The sequence below is a fragment of the Nylanderia fulva genome, unplaced genomic scaffold (assembly GCF_048542155.1).
Source record: "Nylanderia fulva isolate GAGA-0341 unplaced genomic scaffold, ASM4854215v1 Scaffold1, whole genome shotgun sequence".
Lineage (NCBI taxonomy): Eukaryota > Metazoa > Arthropoda > Insecta > Hymenoptera > Formicidae > Nylanderia > Nylanderia fulva.
In genome coordinates this window covers 9,703,294-9,718,687 of record NW_028189192.1, presented here as the reverse complement: position 1 = coordinate 9,718,687, position 15,394 = coordinate 9,703,294, and the positions used below count along the sequence as shown (strand labels likewise).

At 33.4% G+C, this 15,394-nt stretch overlaps 1 protein-coding gene across 3 annotated transcripts; it reads right to left on the bottom strand.

Annotated features, from left to right (window-relative positions):
• Window positions 1-406: 406 nt before the first annotated feature.
• Window positions 407-15,160, bottom strand: Usp7 (Ubiquitin-specific protease 7). 3 transcript variants are annotated; one of them, XM_029314385.2, is made up of 18 exons: window positions 13,825-15,160; window positions 12,153-12,251; window positions 11,706-11,981; window positions 11,483-11,601; window positions 11,179-11,313; window positions 10,893-11,087; window positions 10,623-10,794; window positions 10,349-10,541; window positions 10,065-10,218; window positions 9,408-9,602; window positions 6,533-6,754; window positions 5,668-5,962; window positions 5,311-5,530; window positions 4,971-5,138; window positions 4,332-4,836; window positions 4,170-4,241; window positions 4,006-4,102; window positions 407-3,868 (listed from the first exon to the last, which is right to left on the bottom strand). In XM_029314385.2, exons 1-18 carry the CDS (start codon window positions 14,288-14,290, stop codon window positions 3,744-3,746), a joined length of 3,708 nt encoding a protein of 1,235 aa, XP_029170218.2. In that variant the 5' UTR covers window positions 14,291-15,160; the 3' UTR covers window positions 407-3,743. The 3 variants fall into 3 exon arrangements, with proteins under 3 accessions (XP_029170218.2, XP_029170216.2, XP_029170219.2); XM_029314383.2 differs by having other exon boundaries at window positions 4,006-4,108; window positions 13,825-15,159; XM_029314386.2 differs by having other exon boundaries at window positions 407-3,847; window positions 4,006-4,108; window positions 13,825-15,159.
• Window positions 15,161-15,394: the final 234 nt, after the last annotated feature.

Here is a 15,394-nt window from a genome sequence, read left to right as displayed (position 1 = left end):
CGAGAATAAGTTAACTACACACACTATTACAAGAAACTTCCCGGTCTAATGTTAGAGAAAGTCGAGTTAATGATACGCTTGCATATACATAGTGCTCCTTTGCAGAATCGCTAACGTTCCAAAACATAATTTTTCGCCAGATTATTAACATAAGTTAGATCTATTCAAATTTATTTAGTACATAAACTAGAAGCATATAGTCGAATTCTTCTATTCATAACCAGTGTCTCTGTTCTTAATCAGTCTGATTTTCGTTGTTCTTTTACTATTTCACTATGACATTATCGCACGTTAAGCTATCATCTTTGTTAGTCCGCCATTACGTATTGTCAATATTTAATAGATAATATACAAACGGAGGAAGAAGTACCTTCGTAACAAATGTAACATTAAAAATAATGACGCGTCAATTTATATTGCTTTTATTATTGTTTTTTTTTCTTACGTATACCTGCATCTCGCATTTATCTCGCTTGCTTAGAGAAATGAACTATCAAATATTCAAATTTATACAATCGCAGTTGAGCAGTTTCTTTTTTTATAAAGTCAGCTCTACAAAAAACGCAAAAGTATCTGGTATACAATCTATTACAAGCGATCGTATGCCGGATGTCTCAACTTGATTTCTTCCTCGACGTGTCGTTTGTTACAATCACGCGCCGATAATGTCGATAATACAATTAATAACTTAAACGTGATCTCGTCAAATAGACTCCTATATGATCTCTATTCTTCCTTGCAAAAAGAGGATATTTACTCTTTTCATTATTAATTTCTGTCTCGCCTGTCACCTTCAATTTCAAGAAAGAGATTGCTATTATATCATTAATTTCTGAGAAATCTAATAACAAAATTATAAATTATATATATAATTTCGTTATTAGGATATTCGAAATTATATATATATATAACAAAATGATTCTTTCCATTTACTATTACGTTACAATATTATAAAATTGCAACAATCTCGGATGAAAGAGAATCCATTTCATTTTCTTTGTTTCTCTTGCAGACTATATAAAATATTATCGCCGCCTTTACTAAAGAGACCTATCGGTAGCGTGCTTTCCATATTCAATTCGACAGAGATCTTCTGTAAAATGATTAATTTTTCTATTTATCTAAGAAGAACAGTTATAAAAAAAAAGAATATACGCACACTGAAAAAAATGACTAAATTAATACATATTTAGTTCAATACTGCCAAATGAATCATTTATTTGAAACAAATAAATATTTATTTGTTTCAAATAAATATTTATTTGTTTTGAAAAGAATTTTCTTATATCAAATAAATATTTTTCATATCAAATAAATATTATTAGTTTCAAATAAAGGATTCATTTGGCAGTATTGAAATAAATACTTATTCGAATTAAATAAATTTTTTTTCAGTGGCACTTATAGTGCTACGATCGCAAACGATATTTGATTTGTTTAAATGAAATATCGCTTTGGCAATTAAATTTGTAATGATTGTTTTGTTTTTTATGACAACTCGATTTAAATTTCATTATAAATATGCCGCACTTTCTTCATCTCTCGCATTCGCCTTGATCGACATTTATAATAAGCATGCTATTAAATTATTCTAAACAGATGCAAATAAAGACAAAAGTATAGAAATAAAAAGTAAAACACGCTCGATAATGTGTCTCTATAGAGTATAATTTAAGTTTTTTAGATGCATTATATTAAGATTACGATTTTTTATATATGCCACCAAATAGCACAGTTTGTACAGCCACATTTAGTTTTTTTTTTTACAAAATATGCTGTCGTTTAACTTATGCGTCCAGTCTTCAAAAACTATTGCGGGTCATAGATTTCTTTATTATTATTAATTAATTAATTAATCGATCAGGTAAAACACACACGACAAACATACAAAGTTTCCGATGAATTGTCGCGTAAATATATGAAGCACTATAGCAATTCATGTACGTATGTGCATGTGTGTGTGTGTGTGTGTGTGTATATATATATATGTTGGTGTGTGTGTTGGCGTATCATTTTATGTTTGTCATTTGCAAAGTGCAAATTTCGCTTTTGCACTTTGAACACATTACGATTTTATGTTATGACTTTCAAGTGATCTGCAATTCTTCATAAGTTTAAACATTCAAAATAATGTAGCTTAAAACTACATCTCTAAGCTTATAGATCTAACTCATTAAAAACTTATGAGCGTAATAAACAGCTTCTCAACATAAAAAGAAATTTATTAAATAATGCATACGTAGAAAGCTCGGTATCCTCCTTCTTTGACATTTACAATTATGCTAATTGAAGTATTCGAGAGGCGGCGGTGTCGTGTTTAAATACATGTTAACTAAATTGAATTGATCACAGTAAGGTGTAAAAAATGATAAATAAGGATCCGTAAATAGCAGAAAACTTGTGCAACACACGAGTTACCTTGCTAAAAGTAACTCATCGCGCGAAATCTACTTTTGTCGTGTTTTCAAAATTAAATATAAAAAGGAAAAATAGATATTGCTAATTCATGATCAAATTAAAAGAATGCTACGACGATTTTTTTATGATTAAATCGTTATTTCTAACACATTGTGTTTTAAAAACGGAACAATCGTTTCGTTCATACTCTTAAAAAAAATCAGAATATGCTTTATTCACGTATTTGTTTAAACTATAGCCAAGAATTTCTTCATCTAAGTTAAGCATCGCTCGTTTTAATTTCTTGCCTTATATATCTGTGTGTACCCTTTTACATTTTACGTATTAGCATTATACAATTTCGTAAAAAATATAAGATGAAACATACAAAAAATACACTCGAACGGAAGAAAATTATTTCAGAGCAGGCAACTTAGAAATTTTGCTTGCGCACCTTTTATGCTCTTATATTCTTTTTATAATGCAACATAAATTAACATAAAATTGCAATTCTTTAGATTTTGTTCAAAAATATAAAAAAAGCTTGAATTATATTTTGAGTCACAATAGATTCGTCTTAAATAGAATTTTTATGTGAGACAATAATCTTGCGTCACGAAATCTTTAAGTAAATTAAAAATATGACACTGATCTTTTCCCAGCATAATATTAATGGCAAATCCCATATTTCAAATATCCTGAATATTGTACATACACGGCATAAAAAGTGTATAGGCAACCTTTCTCGATGCCAACGATACGTTATGAGTGTTAGATGTTACATCATGCAGAACATAATACGGCATCTCTTAGGATGTAACAATTATATATAGATTTTACGTGATAGGATAAAAGCCGGAATATTTCTCACACAAAAAGTCACGTTTTCCTAATAAAATTAAAAAAAAGAAAGAAATAGTTTATTAGAGAGAATTATCAGAGACACAATAATATTAGGTACAATGTATGTGCATTTTATAATCAAACGTTCTCGAAGTCTAGGCAAAAATCCGTACTGAGTGACGCCAAAGTATAAGCATCGGGCCAATAAAACTTTTACAAATTCGAATCGAGGAACTATTTTATCATTCTTCCATGATGCATAAAATAGCACTGCACATTTCACGACAGTCTCTTATAATCCATCGTATACAAAGCTGGATTTACCTTCTCATGTCGTATTCTCGCAATATTAAAATCGCATATTTTAATCTGGCTGAAGAAATGAATACATAAACGCATTTTCCAACCTTTAGTATCAGACGTCGCTCTCTTACTATACAGAGTCGTATATAAATTATTATGAGTGGCTGCCTAATTTAATTTCTTCTTCGTGTGGTGGAAATTTAATTGTAAATCTTAATGGCCTTTTCGAGGTAGTTGATACGAGAGCGCTTCGGCGCTTTGTTGACGTGTTCCAGGCCAAGCCAAGGCCTGTGTGGCGATGTGCCTGCGTTTAAAAGTGGATAGACTACAAAATTTATTCTTCATCAGCATCATATTGCAATATACTAGATACTAAATATAGTGAGACTGTGCGATTATTCGACACTCACTTTACTGGCATGCGTTAGAAAATGGAGAGATAAAAACACGTTTTATACTCACTCTGATTGCTATATTTAGGAAGGAAATCGTCGATTTTGATACAATAGTCCGGCGAATCGATAATGAACTGTGGCTTGCCCATCGTCACCACCGCGAACTTAAACTTCAAAGTTTTTTTATGAATTCTCATAAGAGATCAAAAAAAATTAGCTAAGGATGCCTACCTTTTCGAATTCTTTCTCCTGGACTCCTAATTTCTTTAGCAATCTATCCTTCATTTTTGGAAAAGGTTCACCCTATAAATACAACATTAAAAACGATCATTAAGATGCATCATATGTCACATGAGTACATAGGTGAAAACTTAAATTTGAAAAATCACTCACATTCTTGATTTTGAAGAAAAAGGGTATACCGAACGTTGAGAAAACGTCTTTGTGAAAATGCGCAACGGGAACCAACAACTCGCCCTCCGCTAGATTCAATTCGTCATTCGGAATTTCTTCTATCCTATACAGTTTGGTGCCTGACGAGTTTAAGTTATCTAAAGGTACATCGTCCCCGGGGCCGGGTAAAAGCTTGTTGCAATTTATTTCTAATATCCTTAGTTTTCCCGATCCGTTTTCCGATAATTCTACTTGCTTCTTAGCCTCCTCGAGCAGAGTGGCGACAGTACCATTTTTATTCGGGTAAAGTATAATCTCCTTCTCCTCCTTAAGTGACGGGCCGACCCATATACACTTAAACTGTTTCTTGTTTTCTAGCTCGTTTACTCTAATACTGAGCTGTTGATAAAATAATTTCTTTACTTTCGACTTGCAGTACGAAACCAGTTCTTTGAGCGTGCCTTCGAATGTACACTTTAGAGGATGGCCAGGAGAGTCTTTATAACTGAAAATAAAAATGTAAAGATATAAGACTTTCATAAAAAAAAAAAAAAAATTGCTCGAGTATATTTAAAGTAATCGAAACATTTCAACATGTAATTGATGTTTAGATAAGTAAATAGAAATATGAATTCTTACTTTTGACATTTAAAGAATTGTAAAAGATATGGATCTGTGCCGACTCGTTGTGCTACAGCCTTTGCCATTTGATCGTACGTCATTCTTAATGAAAGTTCCATCGTAAAACCTGGATCGTTAGGAATCGTCTTATCACAAAACGTTACGTCTACCCTATAGAATAGATCTCTGAAAAAGCAAATCATTAAATTAGTAAGCCTTATAGTTTTGAAGATATAATTTTTCATACTAGAAATAAAAAATAAATCTAAATATTATAAGTAAATATTATAAATCTAAATATTATAAGAAATATAAAATATATAATAAGAGAGAAATATAAATATTAAAATACACTCACTTAAAATATTCTCGACATGTTGGAAGTTCATACATCTCATTATCGCCTTCCTTTTGAAATACAATAATGTCACCGTCCATTAATTCCTCTAAAACTTTTTCCAGAGGCTCTGTTAGATTGTCTATTTTCTCAACTAGATTTGGTTTAATTTCTTCATATAAAGCAAGTTCTGTGTCTGGTGGAAATCCCGCGCGTTGGTTTAAAATTGGTATGAGTTCCTCTACAAAATTTATTAACAGAATTATGTTAAGAGATATTCTAATTATATAAAAATTATATGTATACACGAAAAAAGAGAAGAATATTTACGATATTCTTTTATTATATTGATATATTATAAAAACGTCTTCAACTTACGGACTTTGGCTACAACAGGCATATAATGATGACCGCAGTAATGAATTTTCTTATTTTTTGGATCATAAAGCTTAAAAAAGAGTAAAACGTCGGTGTCCTTGTCGAATGGTGGTAACGCCTTCATGTCAGAATCTGGAGGAACAAGTTCGACGAATACATTCCATGGATTATGATTTTCTGCGCAATCGATGATGGGTTTCTGAAGATCAGCATCCGGCTCGATTAATGTAGGTCTGCAGGTTTGATTCGAGCGTTGACTGAACGGCCAGATTCGAATCTGACTTATCGGATAATTCTGTGGAATAAATTTAATGATATTAATTATACCTGCTTTATCTCTTTCTCCGTATCACCGTTTTCCGTTTTCGATTTTTTAAACTTGAAAATAAAAGCTGTTTTTGAATCAATTTTACAATATTATTTTACCATGTATTAATGTCATGTTAGAAACATTTACACTATTCTGCAAAGAAAAATAATATTTCTTCTATTGCTCTCTATTCTTTTATATATATATATATATATAAAAGATAGATCTAGTCTCTTTTCACGTTTTATTACCTACCGTCATGACAATATAATTCAGAACCACTGATATATATGTATATGTATGTATATATATGTGTATATACACATACATACATACATACATACATACATACATACATACATACATATATATATATATATATATGATTCACAAACAGTAGCACAAGAAATATATTAGATTAGATGTTATACCAGAATTGATTTACTTTGTAAATAAATTCTGACATACGTACAAGCACAAGGTGAACCTTTAAGCGATATAACAGAATGTGAAGAAGCACCGAAAACACAAAGTGTCTTGACTAAACTCACTTACCAGACTATCACGCAGTAGCTCGAGAAACTCTTGCACAGTGGCCTGCTTACGTACGCGAAATGCACGATTTATAACGTGCTCTGGGTCGTAGAGATCATTCCCTTGGTGACCGTCAAAGCTATCCTCGAGAAGGACATGAACGGTCATGTACAAGTATGCCTCCGTTCTTTCCTTTCTTCTTATCTGTTCCAGCCTCTTCTCCTCTTGCAGCCTCTCCACCAGCTAGACCAACAAAATTAAAATTATCCACGTGTGTACTCATTTAGTTCTCATCGGATCATTTGACTGTCTTTTTAATTTACATAATTTGGTTCTTTTCTTTTTAGAAAAAGAATGTATCATGCTTTTGAGATTCGAGAACAGATTGTATCCGAAACATCAAAAGAATGACGGTACATTTTTTATTCTGTAATTTTAATTTTGTTCATCTGCCGCTATATCGACTACCAAGTCAAACAATTACACAATAAAAATTATTTGGCGGTGAGTGATGGTTCCCAGTTATCTCTTGCTGGCTAATGAATACAATATCACACAATAAATATACAATTAATAATTAAACATAAAAAATTGCAACAAATATGATGTACAAAAAAAGTATATATAGTATAAGTGATATATGAATCCTATAATATTACTTTAATTACATGCTACGTTAGCATATCAATATCTAGAATGTGTGTAATTGTTGATCAGAAATAAATTTTAGCAAAACAACAAAATACCTTAATTTAACTATGTACATGCATAATACATACCTATCAAAACCTATTATAACCACCACCCATGCCAAATAATTATAACAATGTAATGTATAACTATAGTAGTGTGGAGATGCCTTGTGTAACTTGGAATATCTCTATTACTTGCAAATCGTACGTAGATGAAAGAGAATAGCGGTAAAAATAAATAAAATTAACGCGATTTCTGCCTGTGAAATTTTCTAGTATCCAACAATTTATTTTCGTTATTCTCCTTTTTTTATTTTTATATATAAAATAGTGATGTAGCATTTAAAGGTATCTCACGATTAAAGCTATCATAAAGTATTTACTCTATCGATAATGCTTTAGCGTTCGTTTCTTTCTTTCTCTCTCTCGCTCGCTCTTTCTCTCTCTCTCTCTCTCTCTCTCTCGTTCTCTCTCTCTCACATTCTCTCTCTCTCTAGTTATTAATATATAACAACAAATAAATATATAGATAGCATCTGTCAATGATCGTAATCACTATTAACACGGAGAGAATTTAATGAATTTAACGAGTTGTTCAAGCTGGTTCTTTGTTGAAACACGAAGCTCTCATCTTACTCGTTATTATGTGTGTCGACTTTAAATATTAGTTCACAAAAATCGCGAAGAGATGAGTAATATAAATCACATTATGTCTCACTCACTAAATAATTCAGTTAAATAATGGATATGCTAAAGAAGACATATCAAGGAAGCTGATGTTGCCGACAAGTACTACTTATATTGGTTACTTTTTCCTTTTTCCCGTATATATATTGCAAGAGCTAAAACTCATCAGCTCGAATTGATACTTATTTATATTCTCACTAATAACTCTTTTTGTTTTTTCTAATTCTCTTACACAATTACTCACACATATCCAATTTTCTCTTGCGATATGTTTGTTCACTTTTCATTCACGGTTTTGATATACTACAGTACAATGATTAAATTTGTTATTGTTATATTATACAATGTTTGTTACAATAAAACATTCCCAAAACAATTCTAAGGCTCATCACGATATTAGTCTGACAATCAGACTTCAGGTGTATCCAATTCTGGATAAGCATTTCTGACATGAGTGATAAGAATGTAACACGCACATTAGTCATGAATCTTTCTCTTTAATCCATTGTGTTACCGATATAAAATTGAGTTAAGATAAAAATAAATAAAAGATCACATATATGTGATTTTTCTCATATGCCTCAAACGCCCGCACTGAAAGATCCTCATCTTGTCAAAAAAAAAAAAAGAAAAAAAAAAAGAAAAAAAAAGAAAAAAAAAGAAAAAAAGAAAAAAGACGTCAAGGCATCCTATGTAAAACAAATCTCTATATAACATGCATCATATAATTTTTTCATTGTAATGTACAAGTGTTTATAAAATCACTATATCAATCTTTGGATTTTTTCAGACGTTACTGAATCATCCTTACTTCATAACGTATTCAAATTTAGTACATTAGAAAATAAATCTGGTAAAGTATCTTGATCTTTATATCAATTATTATACTATTCTGTGAATGCAACATTATAAAAATGGACATGATGTTACATAATGTTAACATTTATCAGTATAGCAGTTCAAAGCTGATAGTGATGTAAATCTCTGTTAAAAAAATTAAAAAAAAATTCAAGACAAAAAGTTCATAACAATGGCTCGAAAAAACGTGTAATAGAATATTGAATTTTATCAAATAAATTGTCTAATTTGTATATAGACATAGAATCTCAAAAAATTAAACTATCAACGTGTCGTAGCCAAAATATGTATCGCAACGAGGACAGAAATTTCCTCGAGTCTTTATCATATGTATATTACTCCCAGTCTGATGTGAATTTAACAATTCTATGCTATGAGCAAGCTCACTGCTGTAGCTCGATACAACATCGAAACTTCAGGAAGAATTTGATCGAGAAGCAATGCAAGTAATTTACAACTCCTCCCATCTATTTCCGTCTTATATCGACGTTTATAGGTTAAAAATCATGAATATAGAGATTTGGATTTCGAAGATTTTGAGTGCATGGACGAAGAGTCGTCGTCTCTGTGTGCGAGTCTTTAATCGAGTCAGTCGCGTCTTTGTCACGTTCAAGGTCGCTCAATTCCTGGGAAAGCTCTCTTTGAAGGACGTTTCTGACCTCTTGAGGTATATCCTCTTCCTTGACTTCTTGTAAAACGTTTTCCAGCTCTGAATTTCTTATGTAAACCAGCATATAAGCGTTAGTGCAATGTTTCACAGCCATAGACATATCCTCGTCTTGACCACCGTAGTTGTGTTCGATAGCTTCCTGCTTTGTACATCGAGAGACAACATCATCGTCGAATTTGCACCACTATCACAAAACAGATGGAGCAAAGTCTTTTAGAAAAAAATATAATTTTATAATATATTAATGTAATATTTAAATGTTGAAAATTGAAAATTATCGTTGAAAGAAATGTACAAGAAAAGTAATATGATTATTCTGCATAGTATGCCTTTAAAAATTTCTAAAAATTATTCAATTTTTTAAAATTTTATAAAAGAATTACATTTTATAAATACCAAAGTATAAAAATATATGGCTGAAAAAGATAGACTAATTCATTGTTTAATCAAGATATAAAAGTAAACTAGGTGTTAAAATATAGAGTTTAAAATGTACATAGATAATTATAGAATTATTTATAATAATTATAGAACTATGTATGGTATATGTGTATAATATACATACATATAAACTATTAAAATAAAAAAAATTTATAATATTTAATTCATGATAAATGTCAAAGCATTTAAAATATGTTTCACTTACCTTGCCATCACCAGCAGGATTAATAAATACAACATAATGTCCACCATGATTATCACCACTATGGACCAAAACTGCATGTAATGTATAATCTGCACTTGTTGCTTCTTTGTTTTGCAGGTATTTACCAAGACTAATCTTTTCATAAAACTCAAACCTTAAAAATGTACTTAATTATTTACATGTTAAAAAATATAAAATAATATTTTAGTTTTTATAAAGATATACAAATGTACTATGTAAGTCAGATAGATTGATATTAGCTGCGACAAGTTTCAATTTCTCACCTGTCGTTAAATTTGACAGAACAATCTGTAACTGGATCATACTGGAAACGCATTAAATGTAAATGTAAAACCGGTGGAAATGAGGAAAAAATTACACCCTTTTCCGCTTCTTGTAATCCGTGTTCTCCTGCGTCGTATTTATTATCGCCGTCGAGACTTTCTGTACTCACATAATCGCTAAAAGACTCGTAAACTGAAATATCAAAAAAGATCTATTAATTTCTTGTTACTTACACATCACATATAAATGCACGATGTCAATTCTAATACTTACTGTTCTTTTTGCCCTTTATATTTAATTGTATGTCGTAAAATGTTTCAACTCTCGTGGATTTGTAGTCTATGTTTTTACACTTGATAAAAGAGACCATTTTTCCCTCAAACAATTTTGGCACTGTACCTTCCACGCACGTTCCTTTCATTTTGCTCTCCAGCTTATCTAATAGCTAAAAAATATACAAGAGTAGTTTTTATATATATATGTTTTAATACAATGCAACAGATAGTTTATAGAGTAACAATGCAATAAAATACATATATTTACCACACGTAGAAATTCCTGGACATCATGCTGCATAAAAGAATCCAGTGTTTCCCATCCAAAACTTTTAGTTAATTTCTTTGTACCGACAGGTTTGTCAGAAAACTGTAACTCATGAAAAACCCTCTGCAAGGCCAGCGCAACACTCTTACTCGAATCATCACTTTCTGTTGGCATTTTATACACCGCTTTTCGTAACTAGAGACAAAGAATAGTTTAATAAAAGATTGATTAAAAAAAAGAATTAATATTCTTTTTGTTATATTTTTCGAATTAAAATTTCACCTACCTGGTTTGTGAAATATAGAGTCTGCAGTAAAGAGTTCATGTAACATGTAGCACCTTGGTTCTTCAATCCTACATAGCCTGTGTGTTTTTTGCTATCCCAACTAACTCCATGGGGTGCATCAGCCACTACATGAACCTAAATTACAAACATTTAAAAAATCATATTTGATGTGAATAAATTTTTTGCAAGAGTTAAATTATATGGTTTTAGTAATAATGAAAATAATAAATAAACCAAGATAGAATAAGAAATCATAAAAAAGATCAATAGTACTTAAAAAATATAATAATGATAAGTTACAAACCTCAAGCGTGATTGAATCATCTTTGATAAAACCTCTATCAGGATCTAAAACGTCTTGCCACGTCATGAAATGGCTAAAGCCCCAATCATTCTCTTTACTGTAGAAGAGATGTTGAATTTCTATAAAAATATAAATATATTATTGCAAAACAAATGTTATTTAAAATCAAGATTAAGTTTGTGATATATGTTAAAGAAAATTAAAAAGAAAAAATTATATTTACTTCTGCTAAATGGCTCTTGTCCTTCTTTGCAAGAAAGAAGACGTAACTCAGCAACAGCGTAACAACTCCATGATGTCGATTCGCTTTTCCCATTACACTGAAGGAAAAATCCAAGTGATCTCTGCGGTTGCCTTTCCTGCGTCTGACTTGACCGTGGCATCACCATTATTTTCCATGGTAAATTGCGGACATAACACGCAGGTGACAACTGTGAATCTTTCATTTTGGATATATTCTCTACAGTATATCGGAAGGTCGCTTCCGACCGTGCCTCATCTAAAAAAGGAAAAAAAATGCATAACAGAAGAATAAAGAGACAAAAATTATATATCAGTTATAATAATATACAATTTATATGTACACATATATGTATACATACTGTAAAATTACTTCTAAATTACAAGGTAATTTATATAAAGCCGATATGTAAAAGAAAAAGCATTATACCTTCTTCCATCTCTTGATCTTGAACTATACACGCTAATTCTGGTTCACCATTTATAGGACGATTGTCTGTTCCATCCCCCCCACCATCGTTTGGAGTTTCTACAAGTGTAACATCTATTTTTTTTTACCAGTTAAACAGATAAATCTGATAAATAGAGATTTATATCCATTAGCAATACAGATTATAACGCAGAAAAGTTAACCTTAAATCTTACAATATAGATTATACAAACAATGTTTATGCAATTTTATTAATTAATTAATTAATCATTTCGCAATAGATGTATGCTAAGCATTTATATATACACATTGAAACAAATAATACATTTTTGCACTCAAATACTGCAATGTGGTGCAATATTGAAATGAAGTAATTAGTTTACCTAAAGCTGCATGGCAATTCTGCAAAATCTTTTTTATAAGGACATGAAAATTACAATTTATAGAATACTTCATGTGAAATGCTTCGTTAATAAAATAATAAATAATTATCACGGTACGATTGGTGAGAAAATTTGAAAAAAAAAGTAAAAAGAAAAACAAATTTTCATCAGATGAAGATCATAAATTTATTCTAGGTTAATATTCACACTTCGCGATCCACACACATATGTATTTGTTTGATTTTAATGAAAATACATTGTATGCAAAAAGAAAAACAGAATTTTGTTAATATGTCGTTAATTTATGCATGTAGAGGTGTAGAAAGGGCAGATGAAGTATAGTGACTACTTGTTCAGTAGCTATATTATGCAGAGTACAATTTCCTTTATCAGCAGTACGATTACATTTATTTATCCACGAAAATTTCTGATAATGAAACTATGACGTAATGCACGCCGTTTTATATCATCCACCTATGTAATCAGGTATATTCGCACGTTATTTTGTCATAATATAACGTAAATGTATTGTGTATAAGAGACATATATATATATACTCATTGTATCTCACAAAAATTAAAAAAATTTAGACTCTCACATTTCAAATAGAATAAAATAATAAGAAAGTTGAAATATGTAGAAAAAAATGCAATGTTATATATATAAATCATCGAGCGCGATATAAATAATTGCCATGTTTATATAGCGAGCAATTTTTGAAATTTGTACACAACAAAAAAAAATGCGCGCAATTTTTTTCCTTGAAAAAAAAAAAAACTTATAAATAATATTCTTACTAATAGTTATATATCGCGAGTGGGTTCTCAAGGTCGACGCTGCAAATCTTCCGTTTCCGCGAAGAATTCTAATCGTAAGCGTAATGAAGCTAGGGAAAATGTGGTCAAAAATATGTTGTCGGCGCTAATTGACACCTAAGAAAAGCCAAGCTCACAAATCCCTTATACCTGGTTATCGTGCGACTCGTAGAGCATTCCTTCAAGTAACCTTACGAAGGCGCGCTCTCTCTCTCTCTCTCTCTTTTCCTCTAAATATAAGAATCATTTGGCGCATTGGACAGGAAAAAAAGAGAAAATTCGGAGAAAAAAGATAGAAGGAGAGAGAAAGAGATAGATGCGCGACAAAGAAATCGTCCTCTCTCTCTCGCTTTTACATTCTTCGCAAGAGAGAGAGAGAGAGAGACAAAGAGAGGGGGAGGGAGGAGAGAGAGAGAGAGGGATAGACAAATAGAGTCTAAAGAAAGACGGAGAAAGAGACGAAGAAAGACTCACCCTCCTGCGTGTCCATCTCCTCGACCTCGTTAACCTGAACTGGTGCGAGGCTGAGCTGCTTGAGATTCTCCTGATCGTTTACGTGGTTCATCGCGAAGCCGATGTTGATGGTCGTCTTGATGGCGCCGGGTACCTCGGTGACGGCCTCCGCCGTCGAGGTTACGTCGTCCGCGTTGATCGGTGCCTCCTGCTGCTGCTGCTCGTCGTCCTCCGACGAACGATTATTCTTGCAGGGTGGATTCGCGAGCGCCTTCTTGATCTGACGTTTCGAGGTCGCCGACGTGCGATGTTGTGGTAAATGTTGTTGAGTCGGCGGTGGCGGCGATGGAGGTGGCGATTGCTGCTGCTCCGTTTCCACCCGGCCGCTGTCCAAGCTCACGTCGCTACCGGGACTCGCCAGCGACGTCGCTTTACCGCACTCCGACGATAGATGTTTGCTCGCAGTTCGCCCAATTTCTGCGGCCATCAAGTGCCCCCACTCGCACGGGGGACGCCCACAGCATATATTCCACCCTGTGTGTTATTAAATCGCTAGGTCCGCGACTCGACTCGAGCGAGAGACTCTGCTTCCCGATCTACGATACCACGTCTCTCCTTTCTCCCGCTACGTCCTTCCGAGGAATGTCGCCACGGCTACCTTCGCGATTACGAGGTCTCCGATAATGCTAACGACGTTGATGACGATGACGATGAGGAGGATGACGATGATGGTAGTACCGAATAGCAGTGGCGATTCAAGTAGTAATGGTGTGGATGATGGTGGTGGTGGTGCTGCTGCTGCTGCCAACGCTGATCGTAGCGGCGGTGCTGCTGCTGCTGCTCCTGACGATGGTCGTTCGTCTCGCTTCACGTTTCGGCGCCTCTCCCCACTCCCGCGCGCGGCCGATCCGTGAAAAACGATCCTACGCCGTTTTTACCGGCGCCTCTCAGCCGACGAGGATGACGTGTGACGGATGGAGGAAGAAGATCGCGATCGACAACGACTCTCCTTCTATCTCTCTCTCTCTCTCTTTTTCTCGGTCGCTTCGAATCTCGATCGCGATTCTCTCGATCGACTCGCTCGCCTGCGACTTACGAGCACGAGCCTCTTATTTCCGCTTCGGGGGGCCACAGCGGGTTCTCTTTCTTCCTCTCTTTTCCTTTTCTCGCTCCCCAGCCCCAAGAGACGAGAGCCGGAGACTTGTTCGCTTCGGGACGAATGAATGTACTCGCGAGCCGATCCCTCTACGTCGTGATCGTCGCTCGCGGATCTCTGTCACTCGAAAATAAACAAAATGGCGGCGAGTTTGACGGAGCGGTTGCGCTCGTTACCAAACGGTTCCGATCGCATATATATACTGATACGTATACATGCACGCACACACGCTATATGCGCTCCGGCATGGATCAATTTATTTATATAGATGCGACTACTCCCCTTTTGTACACTTTTGAACAACGGAAGGACAAGTCGAATTTTAGTTTTAATACCGCACGAAATTAGATGAAAGATATAACAGCTCGTAAATAAATTCTCCCCTTTCGACACAATCGAGTGTTCTGATTGTAATTAAGATTTCTGCGCGGATTA

Coding starts and splice junctions, on each gene's coding strand:
- Usp7 (XM_029314383.2), bottom strand. CDS start 14,290: ATGGCCGCAGAAATTGGGCGAACTGCGAGCAAACATCTATCGTCGGAG. Junction 11,088..11,178: donor CTCTATATTTCACAAACCAG/GTAGGTGAAATT, acceptor CTTTGTCTCTAG/TTACGAAAAGCGGTGTATAA. Junction 4,837..4,970: donor CAATTCTTTAAATGTCAAAA/GTAAGAATTCAT, acceptor TTTTATTTTCAG/TTATAAAGACTCTCCTGGCC.